The sequence below is a fragment of the Tupaia chinensis genome, unplaced genomic scaffold (genome assembly GCF_000334495.1).
Source record: "Tupaia chinensis unplaced genomic scaffold, TupChi_1.0 Scaffold000238_1, whole genome shotgun sequence".
Taxonomy (NCBI): Eukaryota; Metazoa; Chordata; class Mammalia; order Scandentia; family Tupaiidae; genus Tupaia; species Tupaia belangeri.
Genome location: NW_006159716.1, coordinates 2682860 through 2697564, shown reverse-complemented (window position 1 = coordinate 2697564; position 14705 = coordinate 2682860). Strand labels below are relative to the sequence as shown.

The 14705-nt window shown below is 60.4% G+C and overlaps 1 protein-coding gene across 1 annotated transcript in view; it reads left to right on the top strand.

Annotated features, from left to right (window-relative positions):
• The window catches only part of FOXP4 (forkhead box P4), a gene marked incomplete in the record, with an annotated part of 45167 nt that extends 36501 nt beyond the window's left edge, over nt 1–8666 (top strand). Inside the window, 7 exon segments of the mRNA XM_027771915.1 lie at nt 16–145; nt 247–323; nt 1082–1183; nt 4710–4831; nt 5868–5934; nt 6351–6520; nt 6964–8666. Coding sequence (XP_027627716.1) covers nt 16–145; nt 247–323; nt 1082–1183; nt 4710–4831; nt 5868–5934; nt 6351–6520; nt 6964–7108 — 813 coding nt within the window.
• Nucleotides 8667–14705: the final 6039 nt, after the last annotated feature.

Sequence of the window (14705 nt, the reverse complement as noted above, 5' to 3'; positions counted from 1 at the left end):
CCAGATGGTCTCCTTCACCCCCCCACCTCGGCCGCTGCCCCTGTCACCCCCCTACGGCCCCCCGGCCTGGGCTCTGCCTCCCTGCACAGCGGGGGCCCTGCCCGACGGAGAAGCAGTGACAAGTTCTGCTCCCCCATCTCCTCAGGTGAGGGCAGGCTGGGGCTACTGGGTGGCCGTGGGAAGGGGCTTTTTCCCTAGGCAGGGCCTCCCCATTCATCTACTTCATGCCCTGCCTGTCTCCCTCAGAGCTGGCCCAGAATCATGAGTTCTACAAGAACGCCGACGTCAGGCCCCCCTTCACCTACGCCTCCCTCATCCGCCAGGTGAGCACGGAACAGAGGAGCGTGGCCAGCACCCAGCCTGCACCCAGCTCCAGGTCCGGCCCCAGCAGGGCCCTGGGGCAGGATAGAGCCTCCCCCCACGCCGTCCCCGCCCTCTTGCACCCGCGTCTCCCTTTTCAGCTGTCCGGGTCTCCTGCAGACCCAGCTCAGTGGGCCCCTGCTCACAGGGCTGTGTCTGGGGACAGTACTCGGAGTCCTCTACTCACACCCACCTGCTCCCGCACTCGTAGCCTGCTCTTTCCTCTCACTCGGTCACTCGTACACACAGCTCTGCTCCCTCCAGTCTAACCCTCCTTAACTCACGTAGTATTCACAGTCACGTGTGAGCATGTATTTACAGACACATCCGATCTCTGCTGCGCCCCCACCGGGCATGCACACACATCCCACGCTGAGGGTGCCCTTTGCCAAAATCAGGATAAATTCCAAGCGGTCCCAGCCCATGGACGTCTCAAGAGCACTGCGCTATCCAGGGCGGAGCACTTGAAGCCGCTGCCCCTCCAGAAGCAGCTCACGTGCTTGCCTGAGGCACAGCCCACGGAGGCTCCCTCTAGCTGGGCTGGGCTCTGGCCTCTCAGGGCACCCACAGCACCCCTTCTCTTGCCCACACATTTCTGCAGTGGGTCCCTCTGCTTTTAGGGTGCGTTAGGGGCCAGGCACAGGGAGCAGCCTGGGGGAGAGGACACAGGGCTGTGACTGAGGCGTAGAGCGAGGTCCCTTCAGTCCTTCCTTGCCTACAGGCCATCCTGGAAACCCCCGACAGGCAGCTGACCCTGAATGAGATCTACAACTGGTTCACCAGGATGTTCGCCTATTTCCGCAGAAACACTGCCACCTGGAAGGTGAGCAATGGCCCTCCCCCTGCTTCTGGGCCCCAGTCACCAGGGACATCCCCACATCCCGTGGACACCAAGCCTGCCTACAATCAGTCCCCTGCACGAACCTACATGGTTCGTTCTACACACATGACCCTCCAGGGCCCAGGCGAGGCATGTGCCCCCTGCTCCCACCATAGCAGGTGCCGTGCACTGTTCTGTGACTGCCTGTCTTGTCTTTATTTTTAAAGAATTATTTAACTCCATTTGTTATTAATTATTTTTTATTTGACCAGAGAGAGAGAGAAAGGGAAAGTGAGAAAGCAAGCCACCAGGTTTGGGACTCGAACTGCAATCAGCCATGTGGAAATCCAGCCCCTTTAACCACCACACCACCTGCCAGCCCCTCTGTGACTGCCTTTTAATGGCCTCTTCCTTCTAGCCTCTTGCCCCCCTTTTTCTGAGAAGAAATCCTCTTCTCTGGACTGTTTCCCCATGTGCCCCAAAGACTCCAGCCACATGAAGTAGGGCCTTCAGGAATCAGTCATGCCCGAGCTTGGTAAGGCCTCGGCAGAATTTACAGAGACCCTGAGGGTCTGGACACCTTTGCTGAAGGCACATACTGTGACCCCCAGGGTGCTGGGGGCCTGCAGGCGGGACGGACCCAGAGCCGTGGACCTTCCATTGGGCCACAAACACAGGCCCTCACATCCTCTCCTCAAGCTCTGCCGTTAGTGGCAGGAAGATAATTGTCTCCATCCAATTAGTCATTTCAGTACCCTCAGCCATTGAGTTTTCCTGAGAGACCAGAGGCAGGCAAGAGGGGGACCCTAGAAAAATGGGGCACGAGACGTGGACTGGAGCCCTAAGCCATTTATCTTTCTGTAGCTGAGGTGCGTGTATGCACACACACATGTGTATTTGTGTGCCACACAGCAGGATGGGCAGGCGATATCTAAATTGGGTGAGGGGTGGGAGGAAGGGGGAAGGAGCCATGGCCCCTGGGGAGAGTTTAGGCCTCTAGCTCGGTCCTTAATCAGATCCCTGGCTCTTGAGTCCCTCTGCTGGCCATTGCAGGAACTGCAGTTAAAAAGGCTTCCACCTACCGCGCACCAAGTTCAACAAGTGTTTCCCAGCTGCTCCTGAGCACCCAGAGCAGAGTGGGATCCTGCAGGGCCCAGCCTTCTCTGTCCTGGAGCTGTGCCAAGTGCTAGAGGAGGAACTGCTGCTATGACTCCCTGTATCCCCAGGCCCAAAGCTTGGGGAAGGGCTGTCAGGCTAGGACAGCTGTTCTGATTGGCTGTGAATGATGTCATTTCCTGCCAACCACAGTCCTGCCCTCTTCCTGAGCCAGCAGGGCCTGCTTAGGGCCACCTGGTCCAGTCTCCAACCCCCAGGCCAGTTCCGATGCCAGGTCTGATAAATGATAGCATCCTATACAGTCGTAAGGCCTCGTGACGATGGTCAGCTTGCGTTGAGCACTGCATGCATCCTTTGCCTGTAGGGGAGGCTGTGCAGAGCCTGTTTCCCCAAGACTGCCTCCTCCTTGGGAGCCCAGGGCTGCGCGCCCACTTCCCGTCCTCCCCTCTCCTCTCCAATCCGCCCTGCCCCTCTGCAGTCTCCTACTCCTCCCTGAAGGCCAGGGCCAGCTGGTTTTGGTGACTTTGTTAAGCCACTCAGTGTCCCCCACCTCCACCCCATCCCAACCCTGCCACCTGTGACCGTTTGTGCAGCCTCGGTCATGTCTGTGGCACGGCTCCCCTCCCGATCGTCGCCGTCATCTTCCTCTGCCAGTGTGGGTGACAGTTAGACTCCCTGGGCTGGGAAGGGCACAGCGGTGGTCTCCTGCTGCCGCCGCCTCCTGGGGGCACGGCCTGTGCCCTTCTGAGGGCATGGTGTCCATCTCAGCTTGGGGTCCGCTTTGACCTTCAGATTTTTTTCTCAGCCAAGCTTCATTCACGTCACTTGGGAGGTCTGCCCTGTGGACACCCAACTCTGTTTCCTTTCCATCTCGACTTTCCCCCCATTTGTCTGCCTCCTGAGGTCCCTTCTCTCTCTCCTAAACTATTTTGGTTTCTTCTTGCTGTCGTCTTTTGCTTTCTGGCTACCTCCACGAGATCCTGTCCATCTCAGACCAGGACACAGGGGTTGGGGACGGGTGAGGGCCAGGCCAGCTGCCGTTCATCCGGGGACAGAGTGCCATCTGCCACGCCGATGGTCCTCGCCGGCCCTCCCCTGTGTCCACCCCTCCCAGGGCCCGTGTTGTGGGCCGGTCCTTTTGTTTACGCAGCCCCCGACAGACCCCTTAAATTGCCGTTAATGTTTCAGCGTAACGAATTAGTCTCTCATCACGAATCAGGCTTCGAAATGAGGGAAAAAAGCCCCGGTGAGGCCATCCTCGGAAATTGGGGTCATTCTCATTTGCAAAGCGGAGGATCGGAGCCCCGTAATGCGGGCAAATTTATTCCGAGGCAGGAGCCCCGGCGTGATTAGGCCCTTTGTAATTATCGCTCCAAGAGATCCCACTCCAGCCGCCCGCCTCCCTCGTGGATTAGCAAGCGAGTCGGAAAAATACACAGGATTTAATTAGAGGCAAATTAAAATTGGTAATGAAATCGGGCCAGTTGCAAGTGGCAAGAGTTGGAAGGGAGAGAGGGAGAGAGGATCTCCAGGGGCATGGGCTGCCCGCCCTGCCCGCCTCCTTCCCCATTTAGAAATGTAAAGAGGAGACAAGGGTGGGGACGTGGCGGGGGAGGCTGAGGGAGGACAGGTAACGGGGACAGGGATGGCGCTGGCTGGGGCTCAGGGTGGGGAGGACGGAGGGACCTGGGGGAGGGGTGGCACGTGGCTCAGGGCCCTAGCCCAGGCTCCCCGGGGAGGAATGGGGCCACACGCCCCTCCCTCACCCTAGTGTCCTACAAACCAGATGACCTCAATTCCTGAAGCCATCCTGCCAGGAGGAGGTGGGAGCGGCAAAGTGACCTCGCCACTCGATCCTCTTCCGCCACACTCTCCTTTGTCCCGGCTACTTCTGTCACAAGTCTGTCCGGCCCCTACCCCTACGTGTGCTCTCGGTCCGTGAGCTGTCTGCCATGTCTCCCAGACCCCTCCGGCTGCTGAGGCACAGTGAACTTCTAAAAGCTTCCAGGAAATTCTGTGTGTGCCTGAGATAAGGTGTCCAGGCTCACGGAGCTGCCAGGGCCCAAATACCTCGTGCCGGTCAGAAGCCCTAGTAGCGGCTCTGTGTGTCTTTGGTTAATGGTGATGAGAAAGCAAAGTTATTAGCTTGGTAGCATCTAGGCGGAGAGACTTTCCCAAAGTGCAGCAGGAAAAGGGAAGCAGATTTTACAAACTGGGCTGTGGGGAGTGAGGGAGCGGGGAGCCCCTGGCCCCAAGGGCAGGACAGGGGCTGCCTTCCTGCACTGGGTCCCTGCAGCCCAGCACCCGGCTCCTGCTGGGCTGGGGAAGGGGGGTGTTGCCCTGTGTGCTTACCTGTCCCGTGGGAGGAGGCCCAGGGGCCGCCTCTGAGCATCTGCCCCCCCGCGCCCCCCAGAACGCCGTCCGCCACAACCTCAGCTTGCACAAGTGCTTCGTGCGCGTGGAGAACGTCAAGGGCGCCGTGTGGACCGTGGACGAGCGGGAGTATCAGAAGCGGAGACCGCCAAAGATGACCGGGTATGCAGGCCCAGACCGAGCCAGGCGGCCGGGGAGCCCTGGTGCACTCCATCCTCCCCAGGGCGAGGAGCCCAGTGCGGGGACCAGAGGCCCAAGTCCAGTCCAATGCATACGTCTTGTTCTGCCTTTACTTGGGACTGGGGGTAGGAGACAAGGGGTACCTGGCACCAGGGGGGACAGGCCTGCAGCAGCCCTGGCCAGAGCTGGGAGCCGGCAGGGCAGCCTGTGAGCCACGGGCCACAGCACCCACCGGCCAGCCTCTGGCTTACAAGGAGGCTCAGAGGGCCAGGGGTTGGTGGGAAGCCACCTGCCAGTATGGCAGGGCCAAGTGAGGGCCAGATCTCGGACCCGCTCATCTCTGCCCACTCTACCACACGGCTTTTTAGACAAAACTTTTTAGACTGGGCTTCCTCCCTGCCCCAGCCACCCTCTTGCCTGGACTCTGAGTCAGAGGCCCATGGGCTGAAAGAGAGGTCTGATGCCAGTTAGATGGCTCTCTGCAGGGTGCCCGTCCCTGTCCAAGAGGCCTCCGGTCCTGAGCAGCCCTAAGGCCAGTTTCCACCCTCGCTGTTCTCACGTCTCGTTACCAGCGTGGACTCAGCCTGGGTTCTGGTTGCACCCCGCTGCTCCTCAGCCGTGTGACTCTGGGCCGTGTCCCCAAGCTCTCAGAGGCTGTGTACATGAGGTCATTATGGAGGGCACTGCCTCGAGCCAGGGCTTTGCCGGTCCACCTCCCCCACACTTCCCAGGGCAGAAGGGCCTGCTGCAGAGGACGGCCACCGGCCGAGCACCTGGCTCACCACGTGTCCGTGTCCGATTTCAGGGCAGCCGGGAGGTGAGGAGGTGCAGGCACGGTGTTACTGGGTGTTACTGAGGCCGTGGCTCGGGCCTTGCCGAGCAGCAGAACGGGCTGGGGCGTGATGAGAAGGCAGGCGTTGGGAGGGAGCTGGCTCCCACGCACCAGGGCTCAGCCCTCGGCCAGGGCCAGGCGACGTGACTGGGAGAGGGCTGAGCCCCAGGCCCCTCTGTCCTGCAGGAGCCCCACCCTGGTGAAGAACATGATCTCCGGCCTCAGCTATGGAGCACTTAATGCCAGCTACCAGGTGACTGGGCCCCAGAGCCCCCACGCCTCACCCCTTGCTCCCCTGCCCTGCAGAGGCCCCTTGGATGCAGGGGGGGGTGGGAGGAGAGTGAAGACCACTCTGGGTGTCTGAAATCCCAACCTTCTTCCCCACCTCAGCGCCCCCCAATGCTTGGTTTGGATGGGGTGGGGCGGGCAGAGGGGTTGGCATAACCACCCAGTCCCTCACCCTAGCCCAGGAGAGGGGAGGGGCGGGGCCCAAGTTCCCAGGAAAGCTGAGCTTAGGAGAGGGTCAGAGTTCTGGCTAGGGAGGGGGGCTGTGTCCCCAAGGCTACATTGGGGCCTGAGGGAGGCCAAGGCCAGCACACAGGCATGGGAGGCTCTCCAGGGACACGTGACCAGAGCCCCCTGACCGGGCGCAACCTCCCCGCCCCCCAGGCTGCCCTGGCCGAGAGCAGCTTCCCCCTCCTCAACAGCCCTGGCATGCTGAACCCTGGCTCCGCCAGCAGCCTCCTGCCCCTCAGCCATGACGACGTGGGTGCCCCCGTGGAGCCACTGCCCAGCAACGGCAGCAGCAGCCCCCCTCGTCTCTCCCCGCCCCAGTACAGGTGAGCACCCCACTGGGCCGCCCTGGGCCTCCTCTCCCCCTCCCCCCATCACAGCCCCATCTCTTCCTGCCACCCTCTCTTTCTCCCCATTCCTTTCATTTCCCTTCTCAGCTCTTTTCCCTCCCTCCCTCCCCAGCTCTGTCCTTGCTGCTCTCCACCCCCAGAGTGTCTGTCCCAAGCCCTCTATTTAAAGAGAGCCCTGGGAGAGCGGAGCTCAGGGATGGTGGGATCTGAGCAAGGGGCCTGACCCTTTGCTGAGTTTTAGATGAGATCTAGGGGACAGAGGGAATGAGGCTGGACATCGCTCTTGCCTTCCGGAGGAGTTCTGGGGTTCAGAGGGCATTGGGGGATGCCCTGGGTGCCCATCTTTGCCTTCTGGAGGAGGTCTGGGGGCAGAGGGGATGGAGGGACGCCCGGGTGCCCACCGTTGCCCTCTGTCCCAGCCACCAGGTGCAGGTGAAAGAGGAGCCGGCAGAGGCAGAGGAAGACAGGCAGCCCGGGCCCCTTGGGGTCCCCAACCCCAGCACCATGGGGCCTCCGGAAGACAGGGACCTGGAGGAAGAGCTGCCAGGAGAGGAGCTGTCCTAAGGGCTTCTGGGGACAGGCAGGGCAGGGGTGAGCCCCCCCCCTACCAGGCCCCAGGCCCCACCCACCCCTGCTCCACAGCCCCCCCAAGACCTCAAGGCACTTCCTGGACTCAGCTGGGGGAGGCCTGGGCCAGCCTCCCAGTGTGACCTGACTGACAAACACGGGGGCAGGGCGGTCTCGCCCCTAAGGGACACAGGACCCCTGGTCTGGGACAGGTGAGGACACAGAGGGCCCAGACCCCTCCTCAGACCCTCCCCCACATCTGAATATGCCTCCCCAACCACCAGCAGCAGCAGGGCCCTCCCCCCCACCAGCTCCCTCGGCCCCTCATCGCCATGGAGACCCGCAGGCGGGGCCCAGTCACCCTCAAGCGCCCAGGCTCTGGCATGTTCCTGGCCAGAGGCTCCCACCCCGCCCCCGTGTGCTCCCTTCCACCTTCTTTTCCGTACTGTGAAGAAATAACTCTGCACCCCAACTACCCCGGCCCAGCCTTGGGTGGGGAGCGAAGTTTCAGACCATCCCAGAGGAAACCAGCCCCCTGGCTGTCAGGGCCAGTCCAGTGTGCTCTGTGGGGGTCCCTGTGAGCAGGACCGGGCTGAACTGGGCCTCCTTGCTCTCATCTGCTGGGTGCTCCTCCAGCCGCCCCCAAGAGAGGGGGGGGTGCCAGTGGTGGCCGCACCCACACAGCCCCGTACCAGGCAGACTCTCGCAGTGAGGCCCAGCCAGGTCCAGAGGCAGTGCCTGGACTGCCAGGAAGCGTCCAGGGCACAGGGGGCAGGGGAGGCTGGAACCCGGCTTCCAGGCACCCCCAGCCTGCAGGTTCCCCTGCGATCCTCTCCCTGTCCCGCAGCACCCCTTCCCTGTCCCCCAGTTACACGGATGACCAAAGACCTTTCTTATGCCGGAAGCAAAAACCAAAACTTTTTGTTGGCTTCTTCCTTTGTCGCCTCCTGAACCCCCAGCTCTGCCAGCCCCCTATCTTGGCCCCAGGCTGGAAGCCCTCCCTCCACTTAAGTTATTGTTTTAAACCAAAGTTTACAGTGTCTGTTGGTGGCCAAGACCCTGCCCTCCACCCTGCTCCACTGCACTCCACCCCACTCGGAGGACCCTGGGACTCAGTGGAGGCTGGGGGCTCTGCTCACCTCTCCTCTGCTCCCCCAGCCTGGGGAGAGGCGAGAGGGCGGGGTGGGGAGGCTCTCGTCCCCTTGGGCAGTAGGCACCCTTGTCCCAACCCTGGGCTGCTGCCCCCCTCTAGGACCAAGTCCCCCATCGAGCTGGGAGTGTGGGTTCCAGCAGAACGGCTGGAAAAACCGAGACTCCACAGACCCCCTATGGGGGACCCTGACTTAAGGCCAAGGACCGGGTGTGCTGGATGCTCCTAACACCCCTGGCCTGCCCCTTTGCTGAGAAGACTCCTTGGATATCTCCCAAGAGACCCCTGCACCTTCACAAGCCACCCTTCCTGAGAGGCAGGGGGCCCTCGGCCCCTCCCCATGTCCTCCCCACCTGTGTTCCGTTCGACCAGCACAGAAATATTAAACGTCCTCTATTCACAGGGCCATGCGTGTGTCGCCAAGGCGCGGGAGGGCGGGGGCGCCTGCCGGCCAGTGGGTCCCAGCGGGCTGGTTTCTGCCAGGGCCTGTCCTTCAGCCTATGGGCAGGGCCTTTCTGCGGCTCCTCTGCACCTCGCCCGCCCCCTCCTCCTCTGGAACCCCTTCCCTCCATCATTCCGTCTCTCCAGAGTCCCGGCCCCTTGCTCTGGTTCTCGCAGTGCCAAGGCCAAGTTCCTGTGGGTGTCCCCAGCGAGGGGTCAGGCGGAGCTCTCCTGCAGGGCTCCTGCACCTCGTCCCCAGCCTTGGTGACAGCCCTGGTCAGGTGCTCCTGGGGCGGCCGGCCTGGTCCTCGTGGGGGTACCTGGACAGGCGTGTGTGTGTGTACTTGTGCACATGTGTGGCGTGGCATCCTGACGCTTGTGGTAGGCTGTTAGCGCGTGACATCCGTGTGGCAAGCGTGTGGGCTGTGACCGTGTTACTGATGGTCGGGTTGGAAAGGGATTATTCAAACCTAGCAAATGGGACCTGGGACAGTGGGCAGGAAAGAGAGGAGGAGGCCCTCCAGTGCTTACGAAGATGGGTCCTGACACCCCTCAGCCCGACAGGCACCCGCCTGCCTCAGCCAGGGCAAGTCCTGGGTCTGGAACGCTGCCCCTCCTGCCTCCTCAGCCCCGCTCCACCCCCAGGCCTCACTGCTGCTTCCAGCACCAAGGCCACCTTCTAGACACTGCAGGGACAGGGGCTCCCAGGAGTGTGTTCTGGGGGAGAAAGGGTGTCAGGAAAGCAGAACTGGAACGGGTCACCCCTGCACGTCACCAAACTGTTGGAACCTTCCAAAAGGTTCCAATCTGAGGGGAAGATGGGACAGGAAAGAGGGTATTAGATTCTGTCTCTGCTGACTTCTGTCTACGCTGAGGCCTGCTTTTTGTCTTACTCTGCCATCTGCTTCTTTCACTCACTCTCCCTCCTTTCTCACCTCACCCACACTGCCTCCCGCCTCCAGTCTCCTGGGCACTGCACAGAGCCTGGGTGAGTCCCTTGCCCTCCCTCAGTCTCAGGAGGAGCCAGAGGAGCTCAGTGTGGGGGCTGGGGGCTCCAGGGCTCCCCCGCCAGACACTGCGGGGCGTGTAACCTGCCTGCCAGCCCTCCGTGGAGCGGCCGCGGGCCTGTACAGTGGACTCCGCTGCATGTAATCTGTGTGCTCCATGGCGTTCTCTACGATGCAATAAAGCGATTACCCGTGATCTGCTGCGGCGCTTCCCCTTCCCCTTCTTCCCCTTCCTATACCCCCACCCCCAGAAAGCCCCAGAGGATCCAGAGGTGTCCACTGCCATGGCCCCAGGTCCCTTACTCCACGGTCTGTTGTGTAGACTGGCCCCAAGAGCATCCTACACTGTCAAGGGGCGAGAATAAAGCGATTACCCGTGATCTGCTGCGGCGCTTCCCCTTCCCCTTCTTCCCCTTCCTATACCCCCACCCCCAGAAAGCCCCAGAGGATCCAGAGGTGTCCACTGCCATGGCCCCAGGTCCCTTACTCCACGGTCTGTTGTGTAGACTGGCCCCAAGAGCATCCTACACTGTCAAGGGGCGGGGGTGCCCCCGCCTCACCCCTTCCAGCAGTGCCACTCAGTCTCCGGCTCCAACCTGAGTCCTTTTGCTGCTCCCATGGGGCATGGCAAGTGCCCGCCAGTGCATCTGCAGGTGGGGCGAAGGTCCACCTCAGGCACTGGCAGAGAGGGTTTTGCAGTCAGAACGAGGCTGTGCAGCACCCCTTCTGGTGCCTAGGGCTGATGGACTCACTGAGTCGAGGCCCCACATGGTGCAGTGCCCCCCACCCCATTACTACCTCCTAAGAAACCACCAGCCCTGGGCTCCCAGTCCCGCCTTGCTCAGGCGCGTCCTGCACGGCCGAGCTTTCCTCCCTCTTGCTGTTTCTCACACCGTCGGGGCGGGCGGCCTACTGTGGCAGCTTGCCCCGTCTTAGCATTTCTGCCCCATGGGAACCTGCTCTCAGGCTGGCCATTTGGAGAGCAGGGTAAGCCGCACTTGGGCTCTGCGCAGGGAAGAAGTCTCCCTTCCCCACGTGGCTTCCTAGTTACAGTGGCTGCGTCCCTCGTGGCCAACTGCGTGGTTCAAGTCCCAGACCCGATGACGTGAAAACCACACTGGGGCACGTGTGCGGGCATCCTCAAATCCCCAGAGGAGAATGGAGAAGGGATTTTGAAGTGGCCCTCTCCCCTGGGGAATGATTTCTCACTTTCTCTTTCTCTCATGTTTCTAGCCAGTGCACATACCCTATGGGAAGAATAACCTAAAAATAAATTGTAGAAAGAAAGCTTTCTGTCCCCATCAATTTGCTGCCCCTGTCTGAGGCCTTTGCCAGTGGCCAGCAGAGGGCGCTTTAGCCAAAGCGGACCTTCTCTGACACTTGCGGTCTGAGGAGGTGAGGGGTAGGCAGGGAGAGGACGAGCTGTCATTTTCCGGGTTCCAGAGCACACCTAGCCCAAGGCAGAAAGGAACTCATTTTGTTGTTTGGGGGGGCCAGACCCTCTAACCTGTGACCTATGAAACGCCTTAAACAGAAAAGGAGACAAGATGACTGGGGTGAGCCGGAGGGAAGGAAACCAGCCTGGCACCCCGGGCCCCAGACGCTCAGTGAAGAGGATAATGACTGTCAGCAGCCCTCCGCCTCCTCCTAACTCAGCCCCACTTGACAGAGGAGGCAAGGAGGCAGGGAGTCACAGAGGACTGACCGAGCATTAAGGAAAGGAATCCGGAGGCTCGGTGGCCTAGCCCCAGCTTCGTAGTGACGGCATTACTTTGGCATTCCACCTCCCAGACACCGCTGCTCTGGAGACCCCCACCGGGGAAACAGGTCCACGGTGCCTCAGAGCCAGCGATTAGGCCCTGGCTTCCGAATCCCTCATCTGCCACTCTTCTCTACGCAGCACGAGGTAAAGGGAATAGTCACTGGAGGACCAAACTTGGGGGAGCTCAGTGAAGCAGAGGAAAAGCTGAAAGACCTATAAAGTAATCAGTGGCCCTTCTGATGGAACAGCGAGGCAGAGCAATGAAAGCAAGAAGCCCTCGTCTGAGGTGCGGAATTATAAGTGACCCGCCAGAACACGAGTGCACACACACAGGAGCATGCACCTGCGCACATGCACACACAAGTGTACACCTGAGCACTGGGACACACACACGTAAGTGTACACCTGAGCACTGGCACACACACAAGTGTACACCTGAGCACATGCACACGTGTGTACACCCGAGCACAGGCACACACGTACACCCTAGTGTGTACACATGCACACACACACAGGCATACATTTGAACAGTATACACAATGCATACACCTGATCACATGCACACACGTGTGTACACCTGAGCACATGCACACGTGTGTACACCCGAGCACAGGCACACACGTACACCCTAGCATGCACACATGCACACACACAGGCATACATTTGAACAGTATACACAATGCATACACCTGAGCACATGCACACACGTGTGTACACCCGAGCACAGGCACACACACGTACACCCTAGCGTGTACACATGCACACACACAAGCATACATTTGAACAGTATACACAATGCATACACCTGAGCACATGCACACACGTGTGTACACCCGAGCACAGGCACACACAGGCACGTACCCCCTAGCGTGTACACAGGCGCACACCTGAGCACAGGCACACTCACAACACAAGCGCACTCACACACACACAAGCTGCTACACAGATATGTTTGTGGCAAGGGCCCTCTGTCTTCGGCTATTTTTAGGTGGTTAACCTGTGTACCCAAGGTGGGGACACAAGTCACAGTGGTCCAGTGACCTCCATGCCACAAGCACACACGCCCCCACACGTAGGCCCGGGACCCCTCACTAGCCTGCAGGCTTCTTCCACCGCAGGATCAAAAGTTTGGAAAAGCAGCCCCTCCCAGGAGGTGGCTATGGTGGCAGCCAAAGCTGAAAGGCCCTCTGTCCTACCAGGAGGGGCCAGGGGCCGGGTGGCCGCGGTCTGGCCAGCTTGGGAAGACGGGCTGATTCTTCTTAAGTTTATTGATTTCATCAGTGGGTGAGAGGGAGAGACGGCACCCCTGACAGGTTCCTGACACTGATCCAGCCCTACCTGCAGTCAGCCCGGGTCACGGGCACACACGTGCCAGAGGTCACGGGACGCCACCTGGCAGCCCGCCCACGTGGTCAGCCTTGCAGAGCACCATGTTTCCCACTGCGCCCCTCTGGGCCCCACGCTGGATGAACGGGGCCGTGCAGCACAGGACGCACTCGGGTACGTGAGCGCTCGGGTTTCTAGGCCAGACCCCCCGCCAGGGCTCCCGCTCTGGGACCCAGAATTCAGATGATGTCAACACTGGGCCATTGCCCGAGCTCAGGAGTGGCCAGGTGCAGGGGAGAGGACGTGGGCACCAGCAAAACACGGGATGAGGCTGGAGGCTGTTCACCAACAGCGAGCCGGTTCCCTGGCTGGGAAACAGATGGAGACTGGCCAGTGCTATGTGTGGTAAAGGGGTCAACTCAGACCCGAGTGGAGTCAGCCTGTGGAGGGTTCGAATGGAGGTGGGAGAGGCGGGGCAGGGAGGCCAAGGGGCTGCCCGAAACCTGGCCCCGGCGCTGTCGTTACAAAGCCACATTTACGTCTCACACTGAGCCCTGGGCAGGTGGACTGGGGTGCAGTTTCCCTGCCTGTGAAGTCCTTAGAAGAATCTCTGGTCACTCAGGAGAGTAAGGGGGGCCTCGAAGGGTGGACGTGAAGCACGTCCAGGCCTGGGGGCACCCAGCAAGTGTGTGATGATGCTGCGGATGGAGATGAGAGCATGTGGCCTGTGACCTGTCATCAAGGAGGTGACATCGGAGGGGCCTGGTCTCGGACTGAAGTGTGGAGCAAGTGCAGGCACAGGGCCCTGTCCGTGGTTCCAACACACCTGCCATGGCCTCCGGACTTGTTCAGAGCGGGCTTCGTGGAGGAGGTCAAGTTGACGAGGAGCCTTGATGGGAAGACCGGACTTAGCAGGGAGCTCTGCAATGCGGGCTGGACATAGCTGCGACGGGAGGGGTGAGGGGCTGAGGCACTGGGTCCCACATGGCCAGCTGCAGTTCGAGTCCTGGCCATGGTAGCTTGAAACACATGCTGGGTGTGTATGTGTGTGTGTGTGCCCAAAATCCCGAGAGGAGGACAGAAGAGGCCCCTCGCCCTCCCTCCTGCGGAGGGATTTTTCTTTCCCTCTCTCTCCCTCTCTCTCTCATGCATGCGCCCTGTAGGAGAAGAAAGCTGGTGGGATTGGGCAGGACAGTCAGAGCGGCTGGAGTGTTAAGAGATGGTATTCGGACAGTGAGGGCCCACGGGCCAAGCTGGGGCAGGGCACCGTGCCCACAGGAGTTTCGAGCAGGGGAGTGACAGGATTGACTGGGGCTTGGGGACCAGGCTAAGTGGAGCATGAGCTATGGGGCATTACTGGGTGACAGCAGCGGTGATCGTCCAGGTGACAGGTGATAGGGTCCTAACAGGGGGGTTGCTTTGGAGAACTATCTCAGGAGGCTTTTTGCATCGCAACAGAGTATATGATGGGACACGAAAGGGACAAGAAAGGGCAGCGTACTCAGGCTGGCTGCAGCTAGGGGTGCATCGCAGTGTCCGCACCCTACCAGGGCTGCTGTCTCTGTCTCTCTCTGTCTCACCCATGGAAGAAATCAATAAACTTTTTTTTTTTTTTTAGATTTTTTGCTCTAGGGTGCATGTGCTCACAAGAGAGAGAGAGAGACAGAAAGCAAGAAATCCCCCCCGGGGGGATAGCCACACTGCAACCCCTTCTCCTCCATTCTCCTCTTGGGATTTTTGGGAATGCACACGTGTCAGGCATGAGTTTCAAGCTGTGGGGTCTGGGACTCGAACCACAATCAATCATGTGGGAGTCCAGTGCCTGACCCACTACTCCACCTGCTGGCCCCTCGATAAACTCTTAAAACCGTGGCCCGTCTTCCCAAGCTGGCCAGTCCGCCAACCCCT